This window comes from Crassostrea angulata, chromosome 5 (assembly GCF_025612915.1).
Source record: "Crassostrea angulata isolate pt1a10 chromosome 5, ASM2561291v2, whole genome shotgun sequence".
NCBI classification, from domain to species: Eukaryota; Metazoa; Mollusca; class Bivalvia; order Ostreida; family Ostreidae; genus Magallana; species Magallana angulata.
The window spans coordinates 14,061,996-14,083,918 of record NC_069115.1 but is presented as its reverse complement, the minus strand read 5'-3'; the positions used below and the strand labels follow the sequence as shown (position 1 = coordinate 14,083,918).

The following is a 21,923-nucleotide window of genomic DNA, read 5'->3' as shown; positions in this document are numbered from 1 at the left end:
ATTAACATATTTTTTCTTAGCTGGTCTTTTTTGCTTATCGGGTTAAACGTATTTTCATTTTCTTTTCATCGTCGATGATGACTGATTTGTCGTGTAGGGCAGACGTTGAAGAATTCGACTGACCATCGGCAGACAGTTTGTTTTAGCAGTCCTCAGTTGGTCAACATCTTGATATTGAACTTTCTTAATCGTCGATCGACATACACCAATGGCGACCAAATATCAATTGAGAGTTGTAGGGCTTTTGATCGTTATTGATAAATCTACTAACGAAGGATGACTATATTCGGATTACCTTCAGCATCATTCGTCTGTCGCTTGCAAGGCGATGGGAAGGATAGGGTAAACATTCGCCAAATAATATAAATTAAAAGATTTGTAGTCATAATTATTTTTAGGATTCAGCGTGACAGGGCATGTTTCTTCTTAAGCCGACGAATGTAGAAAAATTGGTACTTAGACCTACGGTTGCTCCTTAGCTACCTCTTAAAATAGTTTCTCAAATTAACAAAAATTACTTGATTATAAGAGATATCATAAAAGATTATAGATACAGAAAGGGAAACAATCAGTCAAAAACTATTTTCACAAATTGTATTCAATAAATATGGACAAAAGACCTCGACAGATCCAACGTAAGGATATGCGGTTTACGCAACTAATGTTTTAACCACTGAGCTGGGGTGAATTTCAACGAATATAATCGTTACAACAAGTTTAACAAACCATTAAAGTCACCATCATGTGGCGTACTGTCTCAAGGAGTTTTGATGTAGTAAAGTACTTTAAATGTGACCCAGGTATAAACGCCCTCATTTTTTTGCTCTGAAAGCGTTCCGGTTCTAGAGGTGTATGTTTAACTATTCACGATAATGCATATTCAAAGAAATCGAAATAAGTTTTGTTAAGCTTGATAGTTAATGAGAAAAATTGGAAGCCAAAATATTCAACTATGACCGATGCACGTTACACACTGCCTCACGACAGAAACAGACGTACAAAAATAGATCCTCCTTGAAACCTGATATTACAATGACCTTGATAATTTCTTACCAGAATCACTGCCGCTGAGAACTGATACCATAAAACTCTCCATTTTGTTGAAGTTGTCGTCTGTTGTCAATATGACTCTCATAGAACTATCTATTGAGAACCGAGATCGAGAATCTGAGGCTTCCATGCGCGGTCCTTCGATAGTTATTCGTGTCCCAAGGACTTCTAAAAGATTTTTAAAAATTCACGTAAAACAACGACACTTTTTGAGAAACTCAATTAAGATGCATTTTTTACAAAAAACATATTATAACGTTATTGTAGAGTAGACTCTCTCTCTCTTTCTCTCTCTCTCTCTCTCTGTCTGTCTCTCTCTCTCTCTGTCTGTCTCTCTCTCTCAGAATAGAGTTTTAAAAAATACCAGCATCATGATCAACATTGAGACTGTCGGATCCTTCAAACGTCATGTTAAAAATGTGAATGAGGATTCCTGACCCTTCTTCTCCCTTAAACGTCCATGTACAAGTAGTAGAGCTGACATACACAAAAATATATAAGCTGAATTTCGTTAATTGCGTGCATGCATTTTTGATTGAGTAAACAAAAACATGCCATATATAGTGTCTAATGATATTTTTGCATCTATTTCTAATATAACTTTCACATATACTTTTTCTGAAAAAAAAAATCAGCTTACAAAGAAGATGATTAAATATTCCTAATTTGGTTATTGCTACATTTTTTGTAAAATATAAAACAAGTAAAAAAATCACATTGGAAATCCGTCTGTTTCTGGCGGTGGAAATGAGAACGTTTGTGCTTCAAATTCAGGAACATCTATAACAACTTCCGATCCATCGTTTGGACAGGACAAGAATCCTACAGTCAAATTTTAATCAATAAATAAACTGTAAATCAAGTAATATTTCATCCGTTGCATTCCGTTGCTTAATTGATACATTGTACATTATATATCGGATACAGTGGTATATTTATAAATTATCATTCATTAAGTATTGCAAAGTCCTGTAACGATTTTTGATGTATGTGTGTTTATTTGTATTGGTAAAATGCATATTTTATCGATAATTACATTAGAAACAACCGAAAGCGTCACTCATCATTACGATATGATTCAAATGTATTTAATGTGTTGTATATGGTTACTTTTACCTTAATTATATGTTTATCCTATGTTTTGTTTTCATGCCTGCCACTTCAGGTAACAAAGAAGTGTCGACCAAATGGGTTGTGCAACGTTACGTTAGGTTGCCTGACGTCATATATATTTATGTGAGCTTTTAAAATTTAAATTGAGTCAGTATTTGACGTTAGTTTGGGGAGTCAAACGTTAAGTGAGTTTGAAATCAGCTCTTGTAATTTTTAGAGTTTGGAATAAAATTATTTATAAAAATCATAACCAATATCTCACGTCGTTACCAGATAACCCCATTATGGCAAGTAATTGCATTTAGTTTTCAAAGATATTATATTTATTAAAATTTACATTTACCTTTAAGGAAGAAGTCTTTTCTGGGTTTTCGACATTTTTAAAATTAATTTCATTAATAGTTTATTAAAGTAAGATAAAAGGAAATTAAAATGTCATATCTTTCTTTATTTTATACCATCATGCAACTTGGCATAGAAATAGTAATCAGAGTCTAGATTCCAAAAAAGGACTATATTTTTGGCGGAACTTTGGCGTAGGAATATATTTCTCTTATTTCCATTCAAAATTAAATTCATAAGTCAATTAAGCATATTAAACAGAATAAGAGTATTGTTGGATTTTTTTTTAGCTTATCTTAATTAATGATAACATACTTGGGTTAAAGAATATGTTTTAATAACTTGATTTTCTTATCAAATTACATTTTTATCAGCTTTTTCAGCGCTCATTCTATAAATAGATGTATGTGAAAAAATCATTAAAATTGACTTTTCTTTCTTTTTAAATGATCAATACATAAGCTTTTTTTGTCAATTTAAATTTCATATAAAGTTTTTATAAAATCAAAAGAACCAGAAGTATCTAAATGTTGGAAGCATAAAAAAATAATCTAAATATCTTCAAAATTTATGAAAATTAGAGAAAATGCTGGCTAAGCAATATCAATTGAAGTTTAAATGTTTTTTCCAGCTCAGTAATATAAGCTAACAAATATGATATTATACTTTCGTTTCATTGAAAAATAGAAACATCATATCTCAAACAGGTGAATATATAACTGGAAATAGCAACATATATAGAGGATATCTATATTGTGTGATTTTATATTTGCTTTATCCAACGAGTTGAAATGGTGTATATATTCGCGAGGCTTGCCGAGCAAATATAACCATTTCAACGAGTTGGATAAAGCAAATATAAAATCACACAATTATAGATGTTCTATTTATCTCATACAATTTGATTTATATTATGAAGCTTTTGAGACAGTCCCTTGTGTGACCCAAATTGTTTTTTTTTTTCAAAGATTAAAAACGATGATGCAACGTTGTGTTATGCGGCTATTGTGACCTTGCGCAATACAATTTAGTACGTAATTCCTGAGATTAATCTAACTGTTTTAATGTAAAGTTTCACTGAAATAAACCTTAAAATAATTTTTTAGCTCTAGATAATTTTTCTTAGAGCTTATTCACTTGATTAAATGGAAATTCCGATTAGAAGACTTGAATAATCAAGTTTGTTGACATACACAAAGTTGCGAATGCTCGTTAGTTTGAATTGACTCGAACGAGGAACAGATGTTGATGCATGATGTTTAATAAAACAAACATTAGGCTAGCATTATGATTCAAAATTGAAAATGGTGATTAAGGATGCTTACTGGTGGTGGAATAAAAGTCTCATGAAACTTTATTTCGGTAAGTTCTTGTATATAAACACAACCAAAGCGCTCTGTTTTCATCGCGTCGTGAGGATGAACTCCTTGATAGTTTGTAGTTTTATAAACTTCACAAAGCAAATTGAAAGTTGGAAGTGGGCTAAATTTATCAAAAATCTTGACAAACAAGGAAAAAAGGGTCTTGTGGTTACGGTTATGAATAACTTTGCAAAAAAGGTGGGGTGGGGGGGGGGGGCTAACCTCCCCCCCCCCCACACTCACAATAGCCCCCCGGTTCCGACGCCTGTGCTAGCAGTTATGTGTTTTCTTTCATATTTGTAATTTAAATCTTTGACAAAATCCATTTTATATTAATTTTTGTAGTATATATATATAGATATGTTGAAAGTACTAGCAAATCTTCGAAAATAGGTCACTGAAGCGTTGAAGCGAGGGGCTGTGTCAAAAGTAGTTCCGACCGGAAGTATTTGATATAGCATCACCCGTGTGATATAGCAAAGGTTTATCACACGGGTAATATACACCACACGTATGAGATAAATTGTTATATCCTTTTAGTTGAAAGAAATGGTAAGGACCTTGACCTGACCTTATTGCGAAAATAGAAAGGTCAAATTTCATGAAACTGAAAGAATCAATAGGTTATGTAATATGTTTGAAGATGTCAACATTTCATGGATTTCTTAATGTAAAAAGTATGTCTAATAATGAAAACACGCGTTTCATACGCAACTGGTTGTTTATTGTTTTTTCATTCAATCTTGATTTAATTATCATCAAACTATAATTAATAAAACTATATTATCATGTAGTTTATTTCGTTTAAAAGAGCTGCTTCCAGGTTAACCAAGGATATATTCGTTACCAGAACTTTGTTATAATAGACCGGATGAATTTTAACCTCTCTTACGAACTCATTAAGGCATAAACGTAGCAGCCCTATATATAAATACACCTTTCCATAATATAGGAAAAGTAATATTTAGAGTCCATATCACATGGGTATCTTCTGATACTGTTCTAGGGGACATAACTCCCGAGAATGGTATCAGAACTACATCCATCTATCAAAACCCGCAAGATATCACTCATATTTTAACAATCCTAGATAAATATATGTATTTTAAAGTTATATATTGAAAATGTTATATATGTAATGGACAAATCGTGAATTTGATTTTTAATCTTTGTGGCATTCGGTTTTAACACTATTAAAAGGAAATATAAAATCATCCCATTCAATAAAACAAAAAAGTTTAAATCTAACTATAAGGTCAAAGCGCCTGAGCATCTAAGGAAAAAATTGTAATGTTTAAAGTTTACGCTTTTCAGTAGTTTCAGCATGTCCGTTGCACTCAAACTCGTTCAAACTTTCGGGTTCAAAACATATATCTCTTGGTGAGCAGTTTTTTTCCAAGCATTCATTAACATCTGTAAATGGAAACACAAACAAAAAATAAAGTAGACATTTAAGAAGATATTCAAAAATTAACATACGTGTACATTCCTGTAAAAAACCTAAACAAATGTGAACATCTATGTTGCGCATTGCAGGGAAAAAAACGGATACTCGGAAACAAACAAGTATATTAACATTGATTTTCTTTTTATTTATTGACCAAACAGGAGGACCACAGACCTTGGCGGTATCCTGAGCACCATATATTTAAATCTGTTAACAGACATGGACACCCTCGGTAATAGGTTATCCAAGTGACTTAAGTCACATAAAAAGCATAAAAGTTATAACATTCTACTATGTATGTCCACGTCAAGATGTATTAAAAAAGCACAGGAGTGCAAACTCAGAAGCTTTAACATCTTTGGTACTAGAGGAGCCGAAAAACTGTGAGTTAAACACTAAAAAATTGACAGGACTTGTGACAGATGGAGCGTCAGTCATGGTTGACAAGAGATCAGGTGTTGCAACACGTCTAAAAGAGTAAAACCCTTTGCTCATTAATATTTACTGTATCTATCATCGACTTGCTTTATCCTGTACAGACACAAAAGTATAAAGTACATACAAACTGTTGAAACAATTTTGAGACAATTATTGCAATTTTTTGAGAACTCGCCATAGAGAATGGCAGCATACCTAAAAGTGCAAACTCATATGAAAAAGATAATGTTAGGAGAAGAAGCCAAAAAGTCAGTAGGCAAGCGCTTGAAAAAAGCTTGTAGACCAAGATGGCTTTGTTTTTAGGCGGCTGTGGATGCCATTGTGAGTGACTATGAGTCTGTGCTACAAACACTTTCTCAGATGGATGATGATGCAACAGCTGTTGGAAAAGCTGATGTATATCCAGTTTTTAGATGCTCTCTACATTTTGAAGGACATTCTTCTTATCCTTGCACAACTTTCCAAATATTTTCAGAATGATGTCATCAGCTTTTCTGCAATTAACCCTGCAGTAAAAATGACCAAGGACAAGATAAAAGAGATACAAGAAACAGAGGAGCCCTTGGAAAAGTTAAAAGTCGATGCTGACTCTTTTGCAAACATGTGTGGAGATATCAAGTGGAATGTCAGAGATTCAGAATATCTTCACAAAATGCGGACCAACTACACCAATGCATTAATTGAAAATATTGATGAAAGATTCAATGACAGTATGAACCTTTTGTCTGCATTTCAGATATTGGATCCAACACTCGTACCACTGCGAGATGATAATGATTTTAAGAAATATGGCAAGCCGGCCATTCTGGTAATTGCAAAGCAGTGCTACCCAAAAGAGGGCAAAGATGAAGTTGAAACAGATAAACTGAAAATAGAATGGGAAAGGATGAAGTACTATGTTGCAAAAGGTGTGTTGCCCAATATGCCAGATGAAGTTAAATCAAATTGTACTAGTACAACTCCAACAGACTGGTTTATTGTTCAATTTCTAAAACCCAAAATGAAGCATTTTTATCCCCAGTCTACACACATTGCAGAGGTAGTGTCAGCTCTTCCTGTCAGTAATGCATGGCCAAAGAGAGGGGCAAAAAGATTAAGCCAAAGCAACGGAATCGACTTTCCAAATCTATGCTTAAATGCCTCATGCAAGTTTCAATAAATGGACCACCCTGTGAAGAAGCAGAAGACACACTAATTCTGAGTCAGGTGTAACTTAGATATCAGATATTGGGGTCCAAACAAACCCAGTTATTTTAGCAGACAATATCTCAGAATTACAAAATCAAATTAAGTCAAATTTTTACATCAGTATGCTATAAAAATGTTAAATCTTGATGCATGTAATTATTCAGATTCGGATAACTCTGACGAAGATTAATTATGCATTTTAATCTAAATCTGAATAATTACATACATCAAGATTTAACATTGATTTTATGAATTGAAATAATAAAGAAGAAAAATAAATTATCAGTGGTAATTTTTTTTAATTTTGTCATCTAGTAAAATGTTGGATCAATTAGTTTTTATTGCAATAATTTACCTGCAGCTGCATGTGCAAGTTTAAAAATTACCTATAGCAATTGAACATATAAAATTTACAGTCATATTGATTTGAAGCCCAAAAAAAGTCTCACAATTAGACAAAATCTTGAAAAATACTATCATGTATTATTTTAAAAAATATAATAAACTTTTAAGATTTTTAATCTGTTGGAAGATGCCTAAATTTTAAATTGTATCTGCCCTGAGAGCTCTCCTAAGGGTTCTGAAATGACCTAAAATCAATTTCGGCCGGGGAACTTCGCCACCCTAGACCCCCTATGAGGGTTTTGTCCTCGACCCACAAGGGGAGCTAGGCGGGCAATTTGACCCCAGATTCCTAAAATGAGATTGTAGCCTTTTACTTTCAAATAAAGGGAAAACACTGTATGAATTATCAAATGAAATTGAGACATGTGTTTATTAATTTGATTAGTGATTATTTATTAAAAGTACCCTTTCTGGACCAGTGTCCTTCCATTTAGTGACTATGGGATATCCTCCTGGTATCCTATCAGGGTGTCAGGATACCTATGACGCCAGTTTATTATATTTTTTTAAAACTTAAAATAAGTTTTTATTTAATTAAAAATAATATTATATCAATTATAATTTGATCTAATTTGTTAATAAGATAGACAAAAAAATAAAATTGAAATTATTAATTATACAATTTGAAACTGATATGATTTGGCCTCATCGAGTCTAATACAAAGTTAATTCAATTAACTTTATAGTAACCATCAAACACTTTTAAAATCATGTAATTATTTTCATTTCTGTTCCTATTTGTGATCGTTTGAATTAACCTCTCAATTAATATTATAATGAAAACTCTTAGGTGTGGTTATAAATTCCTCGCTGACACCAATAGATACAGTTAAATTGATTCAAACATGAACACAACAAAATACAAGAGACAAATTTATTAGCATGATATTTTTCCCCATAACAATAATGAAGCATGGGTCGAAGAGCCACCCCACGTCCATTTTACAATGACACAAAAAATATATAATGTACAATATCAAAATTTACTGTAACAGTCGTCTACCCTCCTTCATATCATAATTAACGATCTGTGTATATGTAAGCTTTTTTCGATATGACGGAATCTGAAGTTGGACCTTTCCGGGGTAGTACACTCTTATATTCAAAGGTTAGATACATCAGATGCGTTAATCCACGAATTGAATCTTTGGATAATGAAGCCATTTGACAAAATATTGTTTGTTTCTTCCCTTTCCTCTGGTCTTCAAAATGTTTTCAACCTTCCATAGGTCGTCGTCTTTTACATCTACTTTCTGGAGTTCTGATTAATAAAAATTTTCTTTAATTGTATCCTTATCAAAATCCTGCACTCTGTAAACAGGCAAAATCCTCTGAGAAATTCTCTGAGAAATCACGAATATCTCACCCGTCCACCTTTCGTCATAATTCCGAGAAAATGGATTTCTGAGATGGGTGAGTCGAACGTAATAACCAATTTTGAATCAAACGGTTTTCTTACAGGCTTTGTCTTTTTAATATCTTATTGATCCCTTGGCCAATACATTCTCCACCATACGGCTGTTTCATGACCACTGTTAACACTTTTAGGCGTCATCCCAACTGATCTGTGATATGTTTTATTTCAGCCTTTGACAAATGTTTAAAGTTTGTTTGCATATTGATACCCCTGTTGATAAGTCATAAAACGATAAATCCTTGTTTTTCAGTTTGAATGACACGTTCTGCAATCACAGCTTTAGTTTCATTTTGAGCATATAGATGGGTTATTTAATAAATAAAAAACTTTTCAACTTCCTTGGAACAATATTCTTGTCCCTTATCTGTTCGTATTCTGTTGGGCTTTCTACCTCCTAGACAAATTTTCTGTAACGCATTGGCAACGCAAATTCCTTTTTTGTCTATTAATGAACGCATCCACAAAATATGTTGATAGGACTTCAATGACGACCAGTATATACGTAAATCCATCGTTGTACTTAGGAAACTTAGTCATATCCATGAGATCTGCAGAATACTGGTCATCTATGCCAGTCACCATAATTTTATTTCGTTGAAAACGTCTCCGTATTGTCTTTGTAAGCCTCTTGTTTTTGCAACCATTTTTTGATTTTATATTTACTTAGGCCTAAAAAAAAAGTTGTGTGTTTCGGGTAACCCGACCTAACTTACAATAATGGCCCGATCCTACCATTTTTAAATGCCTGATTTTATCCGACTGTGAATTTTATCTTATTTCCAATAAAAAATACTCTTTTAAATATGAAACAAACAAACATTCTTAGGATTCAGGCAAAAAAAATAGATAAAATAAAAAAAAATCTCCACCTACCTAACCTAATTTTTTCATCAGTGTTACCCTAAACACACTATTTTTTTCAGGCCTTATAACATATTTACCATCTTTTCTCACATACTGGAACAATTTTGTCTGACCCAAAAAAAACTTCCAGCATTCTTTGGATTGTAATAAATTTCATGTAAATAGTTTTCCCATGACCTGTTTTCTCGTCAATCCACAGCAACAAAATGAATAAACAGTACTATATTACACGGTTTTTATAGACAATTCATTCACCACTTTTATTCCCTGTTTCATCCTTAGAATCTACGTCATCATTCTCATCATCATCTTTGCCATATGTTGCCATTGCTTGTTGTTTATCTATCGGATTTTTGAACAGAACAAGATAATGACAATTTCGTTTTTGGGTTGGATCCTTATTATAGAACAAGTTTTGGTTAATAGCGATGACTGAGAGGTTTTTGTGATGACTCCCTTCCGTAAACAATTCATTGATTCGGGTTTCCTTGGAGGCGCTTGACATCATATCATCTAAAATCAGTTCATTTCTTGTCCGAGGATATAGAAACAAATCCTCTTCCAGATCCATTAGTATCCCTTTAACGAATTCAACACCAGGGGAAACTGTCCTTCATAGGTTGCCACCGTTTATACAGTCAAATTATTAGCTCTGGTTGGAGATTAATTTTAGTTAAAAAATTCTGAAATAGCTATTTGACAAAATACGGTTTTCAACATGAGGTAGGTCCAGATAAATTTATATAGATGTATAAATTGAAAACTCTGTTGTTGTTGCTGCTGCCGCTGTTTGAGATGTGTTTCCTGGTATTGATTTTGAAAAGTGTCATAGATCTTTTGCTGTGTTGAATAAGCTCCTTCTTGCTGTTGCTTGTTTGAAGTAATGTATAATTTTTGCTGCTGCTGAATCGACGTGGTAGATTCCTGTTGTTGGTTGGACCTTGTGGTATGTCCTTTTTCTTTGATTGGGTGTTTCAGTTTCAAGTGACGCTGTAAATCATGAGGTCATGCATAAGATTTTAGGCAAAATTTACATTGATTCATAATGATCGATAAACACCTCGACTGCAGAGTCTGAAATGGCTAGACGCTATCACTTAACTCCTCAAATAGCCATAACTGTGGCATTGTGAGAAATTCTCCAATGTCCATGAGCTAATGAGTGAATTCCATAGTGCAATATATACCGTTTATCATCAAAGGGAGAAAGAGTTGTCTTATTCAATGCAATGGTGTGTATCTGGTGTCTGTCCAATCTAAATGTAACCATAGTTTCCATGTGATATTCTCTTTGAAATAGATATTCTTTGTACGACAAATGACGAAATTTTGATCGTTTCACCGATTTCCTAACACATTTTGCTTTGAGTTTTTCACTTGGTCCGTAAGTGAGACTATACATTTTTAGTCTCAGTCCTACAAACTTTGTCATAAGTATTGACATGGTTTCATCTTTCATTTTTCCTCGGACCTTTTGTTGGTACCATTATATAGAAAATGATCGGTTGGATAGTCGCTGAAATCAAATTAATTTTTAACATTTTCCAGATCCTTGTACAAGTCTTCTGTAAAAATGTTGTAGCATAAGGAATCCGTGTCTGTGAACAGTAGCTCTGCCTCTCCTCCATATGTATATTTGACATGGTTATAGTGGTAATCGTACATCAATACCTTTGACATTGATAAGATAAAAATCTAACGTATATAGGCTGATTCAAGACCAGATTTTGTTCCACCGATGCCAGGTCTTGATGAATATCATAAATTATTTGAACCCTGGTTTTGCACTGACCTTAAGAAGACTTTGCTTACGGTGAATGAGCTGAATATCAACTCGTTTCCTGAGTTTTCCCATAGTCTTTCTAAACACACTGTTATTCATTAATTTGTAGAAGTCTTTTTCAAAGTCATTCTTAGCTGCATTCTTTCGCATGTTCATGTTAAAGTCAATATAGTTTTTCAACCATGGTTCCTGTTGAAACACAAGCTCTTGATGAATTTTAGTGACCTTCTTTCCAAGTGATAAATATAGTTGCAAATTCCTGTAGTAAATAACGTTATCTTTTTGGTTGTGTAGATTCGGAACCAATTTCCGAGTTGATGTTCCTTAAAGCTTGAGATCTTTGAGTAGCTTTTGCGGATAGGATGATAGCATATTTGGCTTCACTTCAAATAGTCCTAGTGCTAACGGATAATAACTGTAAAGGTCATGCAACTCTGCTGGATAATCAAGATCTACTGATAAAATGTAGCTTTCTTCGGAATTTTCACTGATATGTTTAATATCAGAAGAATTAATTTTCCGCCTGGAAAGCCATCTGAACCCATGTGTTGGAAGAGCTTTACTCATCGACCATTCATACAAGTTGTTTGCATCTAGATATATGAGGTACTTGTTTGGTTTGCTCTGGCTGTAATCTTCTATATATGGATTGTTAGCCGTGGCATATCTTTGCGATATAATAGAAATACCCCCCCCCCCCCCTAGACCCCTTTCAATGAATAGATGCATTTCACGATCTGTAAAAAGTTCTAATTGAATGTCTGTCATTTTAAGAGCCGCTTGCCATGCCAGTTCCAGTGCTGTGTAAAACTGTGCTGGGTCTAGTCCATAAATACGAAGACAGAGATATGTAAAGTTTTCAAATTCACCAGCTAAAAGAATGACGTCAGTTTCCGTGAAGAGATCGTGGTAGTCTCCTAAACTGGATGTCTCAAATTGTGCGTGATAATAGTCGGCTTCGGACAATTCCCGATCGTCAATATTATAGTGAAATGTTGATTTCCTTAAAAGGCATATTTCTTAAAATGTGTCCATACTATCCATGTAATCGTAAGGGTACACCCCTTTGCGCATGAGTAAATTCATCTTTTCGTTAATGTGACCAGGGTGCCGCTTTTCAATGTAATGATGGAGATGCTTTAACTTCTCTACGCCTTCCTTTGAAAGGTTTGGCACAAGTGTTTCTAGAGATGTTGACAGAAATTGAAAGGAGTTCATGAAATCCAGTTTTCCCATCAAAAAAGATATGTACTTTTCATGATTCTGTGAAATGCAGTTCAGCTTTTTGTTTTTCATTTTTCTATTGCTTGCATGATTTTGCGAGAGTCACATCCCTCTGTATGAAAGACACACGTATTCGATGTGCATGCAAAGTAAGCAGCTCTGTCTGTCCAAAATAATACGGATACCTTGGAATTTTTTTTAATTAATAAAAATATTTTGTATTTCATTGATTGTTGTTTACTTATTCTTTATTACAAACATTTTACTAAAATGTGTAGTTTATGCATTTAAAAGTTCGTGGAACCTGAATGCCTCGATCAGAAAGCAACCGACCGTAACTTTCTCAACCGATATAATTATATACCCCTGTGGCAGTAATGGAGCGATCGAAACTAATATGGCGACCAAATGCTTTTAGGACTTCATTTCAGCTTTAATCTAAACAAATGCGTCACATTCAAAGGAGTCTACAGTCATTGAGTAGTTCACAGTCAAAGGGGAGTCTACAGTCAGGGGGTTAGTCTATAATCAGGGGGTAGTCTACAGTCAGGGGGTAGTCTACAGTCAGGGGTAGCTATATATAGTCTACAGTCAGTGGGTAGTCTACAGTCAGTGGGTTAGTCTACAGTCAGGGGGTTATCTACAGTTAGGGGTAGCAATATATATAGTCTACAGTCAGGGGACAGTCTACAGTCAGTGGGTTAGTCTACAATTAGGGGGTAGCAATATATATAGTCTACAGTTAGGGGGTAGTCTACAGTCAAGGATAAGTCTATTGTCAGGGGGTAGTCTACAGTCAAGGAGTAGTCTACAGTCAGGAGTAATCTACAGTCGTTAATGAAACTCCTTATATGACGTCATAGGTATACCCACACCCTCGAAGGATACCAGGAGGACACTTCATAGTAACTCTATGGGAGGACACTATTCCAGAACCCACAGTTTTTCCCCTACTTTTAACATTAAAATTTCAATCATTCTGAATTATCTTCCCTTACAACAAAGCTTTGTAAGTTGGGCGACTCAGGTGTCTAAACCATTTTTTTAAAATATCGATACATACCTAATATGGATGTGATCACTTGTAATACATGTAGATCAAAACAGATTCTATTCTATAAATTAATTCTTTTTCTATATACGTTTTCAGAAGTGTTTTATTCAAATAGAAAATGCAATGTTAGGTTAGGCAAGACAGTTTTATTGATCTTTAACCAGCTAGTTAAAAAATACCTTCTTGTTTAAAAAGCAACACAAATCCACTTTTTTCGTTTCCACCATTTGAAAAGAATCGAAGATCGAGAGTTCTTCCAACACTTGTCGTTTTCAATTTGGATAACCTTCCGGGTAAGAATGGGTTGCAAGTATCAAAGATTCTGTTTTCCAATGTTGACCCTATAAAGGTTACAACTGATTTATAGATATCTATCTAACACAAAATCACGCTTATACACACAAACAAATTTAAGAAAATCGCTTATTAAGCTGTAAACGTGGTAAAGTAGAAATTAAGGGTGTAAAAAAAGATACTGTAGATTACTAATGAAACGCAAGGAACTAATTTCCGCGTAAAATCGCGAGAAGCAACTCTCGCGGGTTTTAAAACTTCACTTTAATTTTTCAGACAGATTGAGCTATAGGAAATAATAAGAAAGAATTGGTGTTCGCGATTTAATACAAATCAGAGGAATCTCGGAATTAAGTCTTATTTATCCTTGCATGAAAAAAGGAATTTACAGTGCTCTTACTATCGCTCAAGTACTTCGTTCTAATATTTAAATCCCGATAATTGCTTAAAACATTACCCATCCCCTCCCTGTAATTTGAATTTAATTTAGGTTTTAAGACAAGACATCGCTGACCTAAGCAATGAAAGCCAAAACTGGTCATGAAAGGTTTATACCGTCTTTAGATAACCAAATGCAAAATATACTAGCGGAAAAGAGAAACTGTGCATTATTCAATAAATGAAAAGAACATTTAAAAACTACAATGAGCAAATTTTATTTTTTTGTAATACTGTTAACAACTACTAACTACGTCTCATAACACATGAATGTCAACGTCGAATCACGTCAATTTCAGCACGCTCGAAAGTTATTTTTATTTGAAATTGAATTAACAGAATTAAAAACGCGTGTGACCACCATTTGCGTTCACGCATGCTTGACAGCGACGCCTCATTGATGCCACTAAAGTGTTCCGAAATGCTTGAAGGATGTTGTTCAAGATGTTGGTTAAAGCCTAGCCTAAATCAGACAATGTCACTGGCTGATTTAATAAACGGCGTAAACGTCTTTCCATTGCATCCCAGACGTGCTATATCGGCGACAAATCGGGGGAAACGCGGGTAAGATTTCCATTGACAATTTGTAGAGAGGTCCTTCCACGTGCTAATATTTCACCCCACACCATAACGCTACCTCCACCAAAGTGTCGACGTTGCACAACACAAGTGTCCTGGTAATGCTCTCAAACGCGACGCTATACCCTACAACGGCTGTCACTTCTATCCAAAGGAAATCTGGATTCATCAGTGAATAGAATATTGGCCCAGTCCTGTATTCTGAATGGCAGATGCGGTGTGCACCACACTAGTCTGGCGATACGATGACGTTGAAGCAGTACTGTGCGCACCGCTGGACGTCTTGGTCTGATGTTTTGCTTGCGCGGACGATTACGCACAGTTCTTGAACTAATTGGTTGAAGCCCTGAAATGCTACGGGCAGTCAAACTTGCTGTCTGAAAACGAATTCTGAGATGCACAATCTAATGTGGTTGTCCTGTTGACGTGACGTCACACAAGGTCGTCCAGAGCGCTGTCGATCTTGAGTGTTTCCAGATTGTTGAAAACGTCCATAATGACTGGATGATGATCCGATGAACTCCAAAGTGTCTTGCTACAGTATCTTGTGTCATTCCAGCTTGCAGCATCCCAACAATACGATTACGTTGGTTTTTGTCGAGACATGACATAGGGGTACATTTTGTTGAAACTAACGTGATTTCCTTATCATAAACAGTTTAAACAAATTCTTTACAGTTCTTATTCCAAACGGTATTGGCCCGTAAACTCGTGCGTACAAATTCTACAATAAACAACAGGTGCTCACTAACCATGAAAAAGTCCGTGCACCCGGACGATTACCATCCGATATTGTCAAAAAATTATCATTATCGACTGTTTAAATTTTATAAATACAAACCATAGATATAGAAAAATTATACTAAATTTTATGAGACACAGTTTCTTTTTTCCGCAAGTATATCTGGACAAATTAGTAGAAAATATCTTGTTTTATAAAGGTTTTAAAAGCAACTTTTTTCACGTACATTTAAAGTAAAATTTAGCTGAAGATCTGTAGCTCCCGGTATGAAAAATTCGAATGGACGACCTGGGAGCCAGAGTGCCCCCAAAAGTAAAAAATAATTTGGAAATATACGGCGCACAAAGATGTTTAGGACTGATATCTTATTTCCCCACTTATTCTGTAGAAACATTTAATTCTAAAACAAGTCTCGGCCATTGTACTACAATCAATTTACTTACATCTGTTTATATTTGAGACACCAGCTCCGGCCCCTTACAGTGAAATGGTGCCGTTTGGCTACATGTAACAATTGTGGCTCTCGATCTCGACGTGCATTTTGCATACTTCTTTTTCCGAGGTCAGTTACATGTAACGTGTTTATGAGAAAGTCCGATGGAAGTAAGGTGACAATACAAAAAGTAAACTGTTTTAATAGTAATCACTTTTTAACAGAATTTGTGTGGAAAGAATATACATAAGCTAGCCTCATGTTGAATAACTCTCACGTCATCCATTTGCGGTTTTTTCAGACCGGGAGCGGTGGGTAGAATTAAGCTTCTTTTCATATTACAGTTTTAGAGTAGAAGATATTTTTAAGTGTTCTCTTTTTAGTCGATATAACCCCTCCCCCACCCATTTGTGCTAAGTGGTTGTGAAAAAGATAAAAAAAGAAAAGTTTATGACAACGACAGTTTTGGCTCAGGTGAGCTAAAAAAGAGGCAGACTCCAACTTTTTAATAATAAAACGGTAGTTGTTTTGCACATTTTTTTTAAGACAGTGAGGCTTTTTTAAAAATTAAACATGGCTTTTTTATATATATTAAAATAAAAAACCATAAATCCCTGTCTTCCTCGCCTATATTCTTCGTAATTGTATATTGAAACCATGGACAACATTTGAAAATTTTTACATCAAATAATTTGAAAAACATTCCTCTTTTCTTTCGGTATTATTTTTTTCTTTTTGAAAGTGACATCGATTTTGAAATTTATCGATTTAATCATTGATATCTTGGTAAATCTTGTTCGAATGTATCAGCTGGTCAAAAAAACGAGAAAGAATGATAACTCTTGTTATCTTTCTTATCTCTGTAACTATGTCTTTAAAGACATTTCTTGATCCTTAAACTCTAAGTTTGCTAAAGAAATGTAATACGCTTGAAGCTATGTTGTGTAGCATGATGGGGCTTTGGTCTTTTGGTTTTAAGATACGTAATTTTTATGTTTGATTATAAGCATCAAAACATTCTCGAACGTTTCGGATGTCATTGTGTATGTAATGTTATTTGGAACGTCATTTATACATAAGCGGAACCGGCTGATGCATACGGATTACATGCCTTCTCTATTTAAGTGTCCGTCGAGAAACCCTATTTTGAAAGACATATAAGTAACAGCAGCAAATAAATATTATGCACATAAATAATAAGTGTTAATTGGCTTTGGATGTTTCTAATCAGGTAAAATGATGGGGAGGGGGTGTCATGTAAAACATTGTCTGTGGACAAGAGTAGCCAACATACCGTCGAAAACTTCAAAAACTTCCTCACACTCATCAAACGCTGTTGAGTCTTGTATTTGTTTAAAAAGTATTTCATACGATATAACTTTGTTTTCGTCGGCTGTTATCGACACTGTACATACTTCGTTTCTGTAAAACAACACATTCATTTATTTAACACATTTCTACGAAACAACACAATACATACATTTCTGTTCATGAATGTACTTTTAAGATTAAAAGAACAAATACAACGCTTGTAAAGAATGAAATAACTACTTACTCGTTATAATTGTCAGGAAAGTTACTTGAGGTTATTATTTGATATTCATCTGTCGCGGAAATTTTGGAATTTCCCGGACATGTCCCTGGAACACACAGAATGTATTTAAAGGCCCATGTTAATCGGGTTGCATTACTCAAAACGATACAACACGTATACCGGTGTCATATAATATTTTGAACCCTGTGATATATTCAAAATATCGCTGCAGTTTTATTGAACAAAAAAAATATAAGATATTGAAATTCGGTTTCAATTATTATTGCCGCAAAATATTGATCATACCTCTGCTTTTTCAAATGCTATTGGGAGGGGTTTCAAATTACTATGGCCATGATACATGTATGTTGAGCCCACCCCCTTTTTCCAATTCGAATTGGAGAGGGGGTTAAAAATTTCATACTTGCAATATAAGGACCTTCCCGTACAATTTCAAATTTCAATTGGAGAAGGGAGCTGCGATACATTGAACCCCCTAAAATTGGCAATTCCAATTATAGAGTTCTAAATATGACCACGATATATTGGTTCCCGAATATTTTTAATTCTGATTGTAAAAAAGATTTAAAATATTATGGCAGCGATATATTACACCCCCCCCCCCAATTTGCAATTCCAATTGAATGGAGGTTTAAAATATTATGGCCGTGATACAATGACCCCTTCCCATCCAATTTCAAATTTCAATCGGAGAAGGGGTTTAAAATAATATGGCTGCGACATACTGAACCCTTCCCTCTTCTGTTTTTCAATAGCCAATGGAGATGGGGTTCAAAATAGTATGGCTACAATATATTGAACCTCCTTCCTATTTCCATTTGCCCCTGGAAAGGGGTGCAAAATGTTATTTCTGCAATATATTGAACCACCTCCTAATTTCCAATTTCATTTGGCCTGGAGAGGTGTTCAAAATATAGTGACTGTAATATATTGACCCCCTCCCCCTGCTTTTCGTTTGCTATTGTAGAGGAGGTACAAAATATTATGTCTGCGGTAAATTTACCCCCTCTCTAATTTGCAATTCCAATTGGAGAGGGGTTCAAAATATTATGATCACGATATTTTTAACCTTCGTCATATTTTCAAATAGGAGAGGAGTTTTATTATATTATGTCCGCAATAGAATGTGCATCCATCTAATTTCCAATTTCAATTGTAGAGGAGGCTCGACATATTATGGCTGCAATATATTGAACCCCATTCCTATTTCAAATTGTAATTTGAGAGGGGTTCAAAATATTATGACTGCGATATAATGTGCCCCCATATAATTTCAATTTCAATTGTAGAAGGGGCTCAAAATATGATGGTCGAATATATTTAATCCCCTCCAATTTCTAATTCCAAAAAGATTATTGCTACAATACATTGAACCCCCTTCATTTTTCCATTCCCAACTGGAGAGGGGGTTTAAAATGTTATGACCACGATATATTGACTCCCCCTCCCGCTTTTCAATTGCTATTAGAGAGGAGGTTCATATTATTATGGCTGCAATATTGAACCCCCTCCTAATTTCTAATTCTAATTAAAGAGGGGGGTCAAAATATCATGGCCGTGATATATTGAACCCTCCTCCAATTAACAATTCAAATAAGAGAGAGGATCAAAAAAATTATGGACGCGATATATTCAACCCCATCCACTTTGCGATTCAAATTAGAGACGGGGTTCAAAATATTATGGCAGCGATAACTATATTGAACCATCGCCTTCTTTTTAATTGCTTTTGGAGAGGGAGTTCAAAATATTATGACCGTGATTTATTGAACCCCCTCCTATTTCTAATTCTATTTGGAGAGGAGGTTTAAAATGTTATTGCCGCACTATACTACCCCCTCCCCCTTTGGTTTTCAATTCAAATTTGAAATTTCATAGGAAGGGGGTTCAAAACATTTTAGCTATGATATTCTGAACCACCCTCCTTCTTTAATTCTAATTGGATGAAGGGTTCAAAATATTATGGATGTGATATATTGATCCACTTCCTATTTCCAATTGCAGTTGCAAATGTGGTTCAATGTTTAATGGCTTTGATAAGTTGAACCCCTCTTCTAATTTTTTTATGCAAAAGGAAAGGGGGTTCTTAATAGTATGGCCGCGATAAATTTAGCCCCCCATTCCACCTATTTTCAATTAGACTGTGAAAGTGGGTTCAAAATATTATAGCTGCGATATATTGAACCCCTTACTTATTTAAAACGCCCATTTGAAAGGGAGTTTCAAATATTAAGGCGGTGATATATTGAACTTCCCCTCCCATCTATTTTCAATTCTCTTTGGAGAGGGGGTTCCAAATAGTATGGCCGCGATATATTAAAACCCCGATCCAAATTCCAATTCCAAATGGAGAGGAGGCTCAAAATATATAAGGCCGCGGCATATTGAACCCCTTCCAATAAGCAATTCCAATAAGAGAGGGGGTTCAAAGTGTTATGGCTTTGATTCATTGAAGCCCCTCCTATTGCAAATTCCAACTAGAGAGTAAAGAGGGACGTTAAAAATAGTATGGCCGCGATATAGTTTATCCCTCCTTCTGGTTTTCAATTCCGATTAGAATTTCATAGAAAAGGGGTCCAACTTGTTTAAGCTGTGATATATATTTCCAATTGCAATTTGAGAGAGAGCATTTGATTGTGAATTAGTGACAATACACTCTCTGCCTAAAATGATTAGAAAGAAGTAAGTTTTGAAACAAAATTTGATTAAAAAAAGTCCAAGAAATTTGAACAATTAATGTCAATGTCATTTTTGCTCTATACGTTCATTTCACCATGGATCGGACACAAATTAACCATGCATCGTACAGTTTTCAGTGCATGATTTCTTCAAATGATAAGAAAAATATCTGCCCATTTCTTGTGATGTACTTTAAATGAGAAGTAAAATTAATGTTTAAAAAATAATTGATACAAACATTTTCTTCAGACCACTTCAAATTTTAGTTTTACGGACACAGCCTTTTTAGTCCAAAGTTTCTGTAGGAGCTGGCACGATAAAGAACCCCTCATGATAAATATTCCTATAAACGAAAGCACTAGTCTAAATTCCTATATGTAGATTTGAGGATTTACATTAAAAGGATTTGAATAGCAATTGAATGAATTTATTTTTCCGAAACTTTGTATTTTTGCATTAAAACCAGTAACTGTTATTTTTAATCTCTACTCAGTACTGTATAGCTGTCCGAAGCTTGGTAAATATTGTCCGATTCATGGTGAAATAGTTCAACACTTCATTAATTTGCTTGATTTTCTACATTTTTAACAATTTCACAATTATATCTCCAAAAATTAAACAAGGGGAAAACTTGTAACTTTTAAAACAAGTTTTATTAATATTTGGACGATATTTGATGCATGAACAAAGGGAAAAACCCAAAGGTGTCCGATGCATGGTGAAATCACCCTACTTTGTTACTCTGATGTATATTTTTCTATATTTCTAAGTTTATTTAATAATGCATTAAAACATCGGTTTTAAAACTTAAAACGTACATTGCACTTGTACATACAGTTATGAGGATTTCCTACGCCTCTAAATATGCTAAATGACCGTTATCGCCTGTGGCAGTGTTTATATAGTAATTATCGTGACCAAGCACCTGCTACCTAGCTTTTCTCACCTTTGGCTGTCTTCGACCCTTATTTTTTGGCTTACTTTAATGATTTGTTTTCACTTAACATCGTCGTTTATATAGTATATTATATAAATTAGATAGCACACAGTTGAGAAATTGAACAGACCTAAACTTTAAAGGTCTGTAAATATTTTAAAAGAACTGAAGATTCAAAAAACGTAAAATATCAGCTGTGCGAGTAAACTAGCTTATTCTATACGGGGGGAACGACAAACATGTTAAATAACATTTGTCTTAAACATAAAGAGGAATTTCTACAAAAGTGACCAAGTTTTTACAGTTATCAATGTACGTGTTCATATTTATTTACACTCTTACCGAGTACCCGGGTACTCGATCGGAAAAACGTCCAAGTAACCGAGTACTAAAAATTGACCAATTTGACATCCCTAGCTATAAATATAAGGAATCGTTAACAAAAAAAACGATTTTCTGATTTGTATATGTGTCAACTGTAACAAAGTCACGGTGAAATTTCCCCATTTTACCACAGATGATTTTAATTTTTACGGACATGTCCAATTCGTAAAAAAATAACGTGTAAACATTCAAATCA

The 21,923-nt window shown here is 34.4% G+C and overlaps 1 protein-coding gene across 1 annotated transcript in view; it reads right to left on the bottom strand.

Annotated features, from left to right (window-relative positions):
* The window catches only part of LOC128184243 (dorsal-ventral patterning tolloid-like protein 1), a 59,464-nt gene that overhangs the window by 10,667 nt on the left and 26,874 nt on the right, over positions 1 to 21,923 (bottom strand). Inside the window, exons 5-11 of the mRNA XM_052853664.1 lie at positions 17,728 to 17,812; positions 17,467 to 17,594; positions 13,866 to 14,027; positions 5,172 to 5,279; positions 1,767 to 1,872; positions 1,415 to 1,527; positions 1,054 to 1,218 (exon numbers count right to left, since the gene is read on the bottom strand). Of these exons, the coding sequence (XP_052709624.1) occupies positions 1,054 to 1,218; positions 1,415 to 1,527; positions 1,767 to 1,872; positions 5,172 to 5,279; positions 13,866 to 14,027; positions 17,467 to 17,594; positions 17,728 to 17,812 (867 nt within the window). The remainder of the gene's footprint in view (positions 1 to 1,053; positions 1,219 to 1,414; positions 1,528 to 1,766; positions 1,873 to 5,171; positions 5,280 to 13,865; positions 14,028 to 17,466; positions 17,595 to 17,727; positions 17,813 to 21,923) is intronic.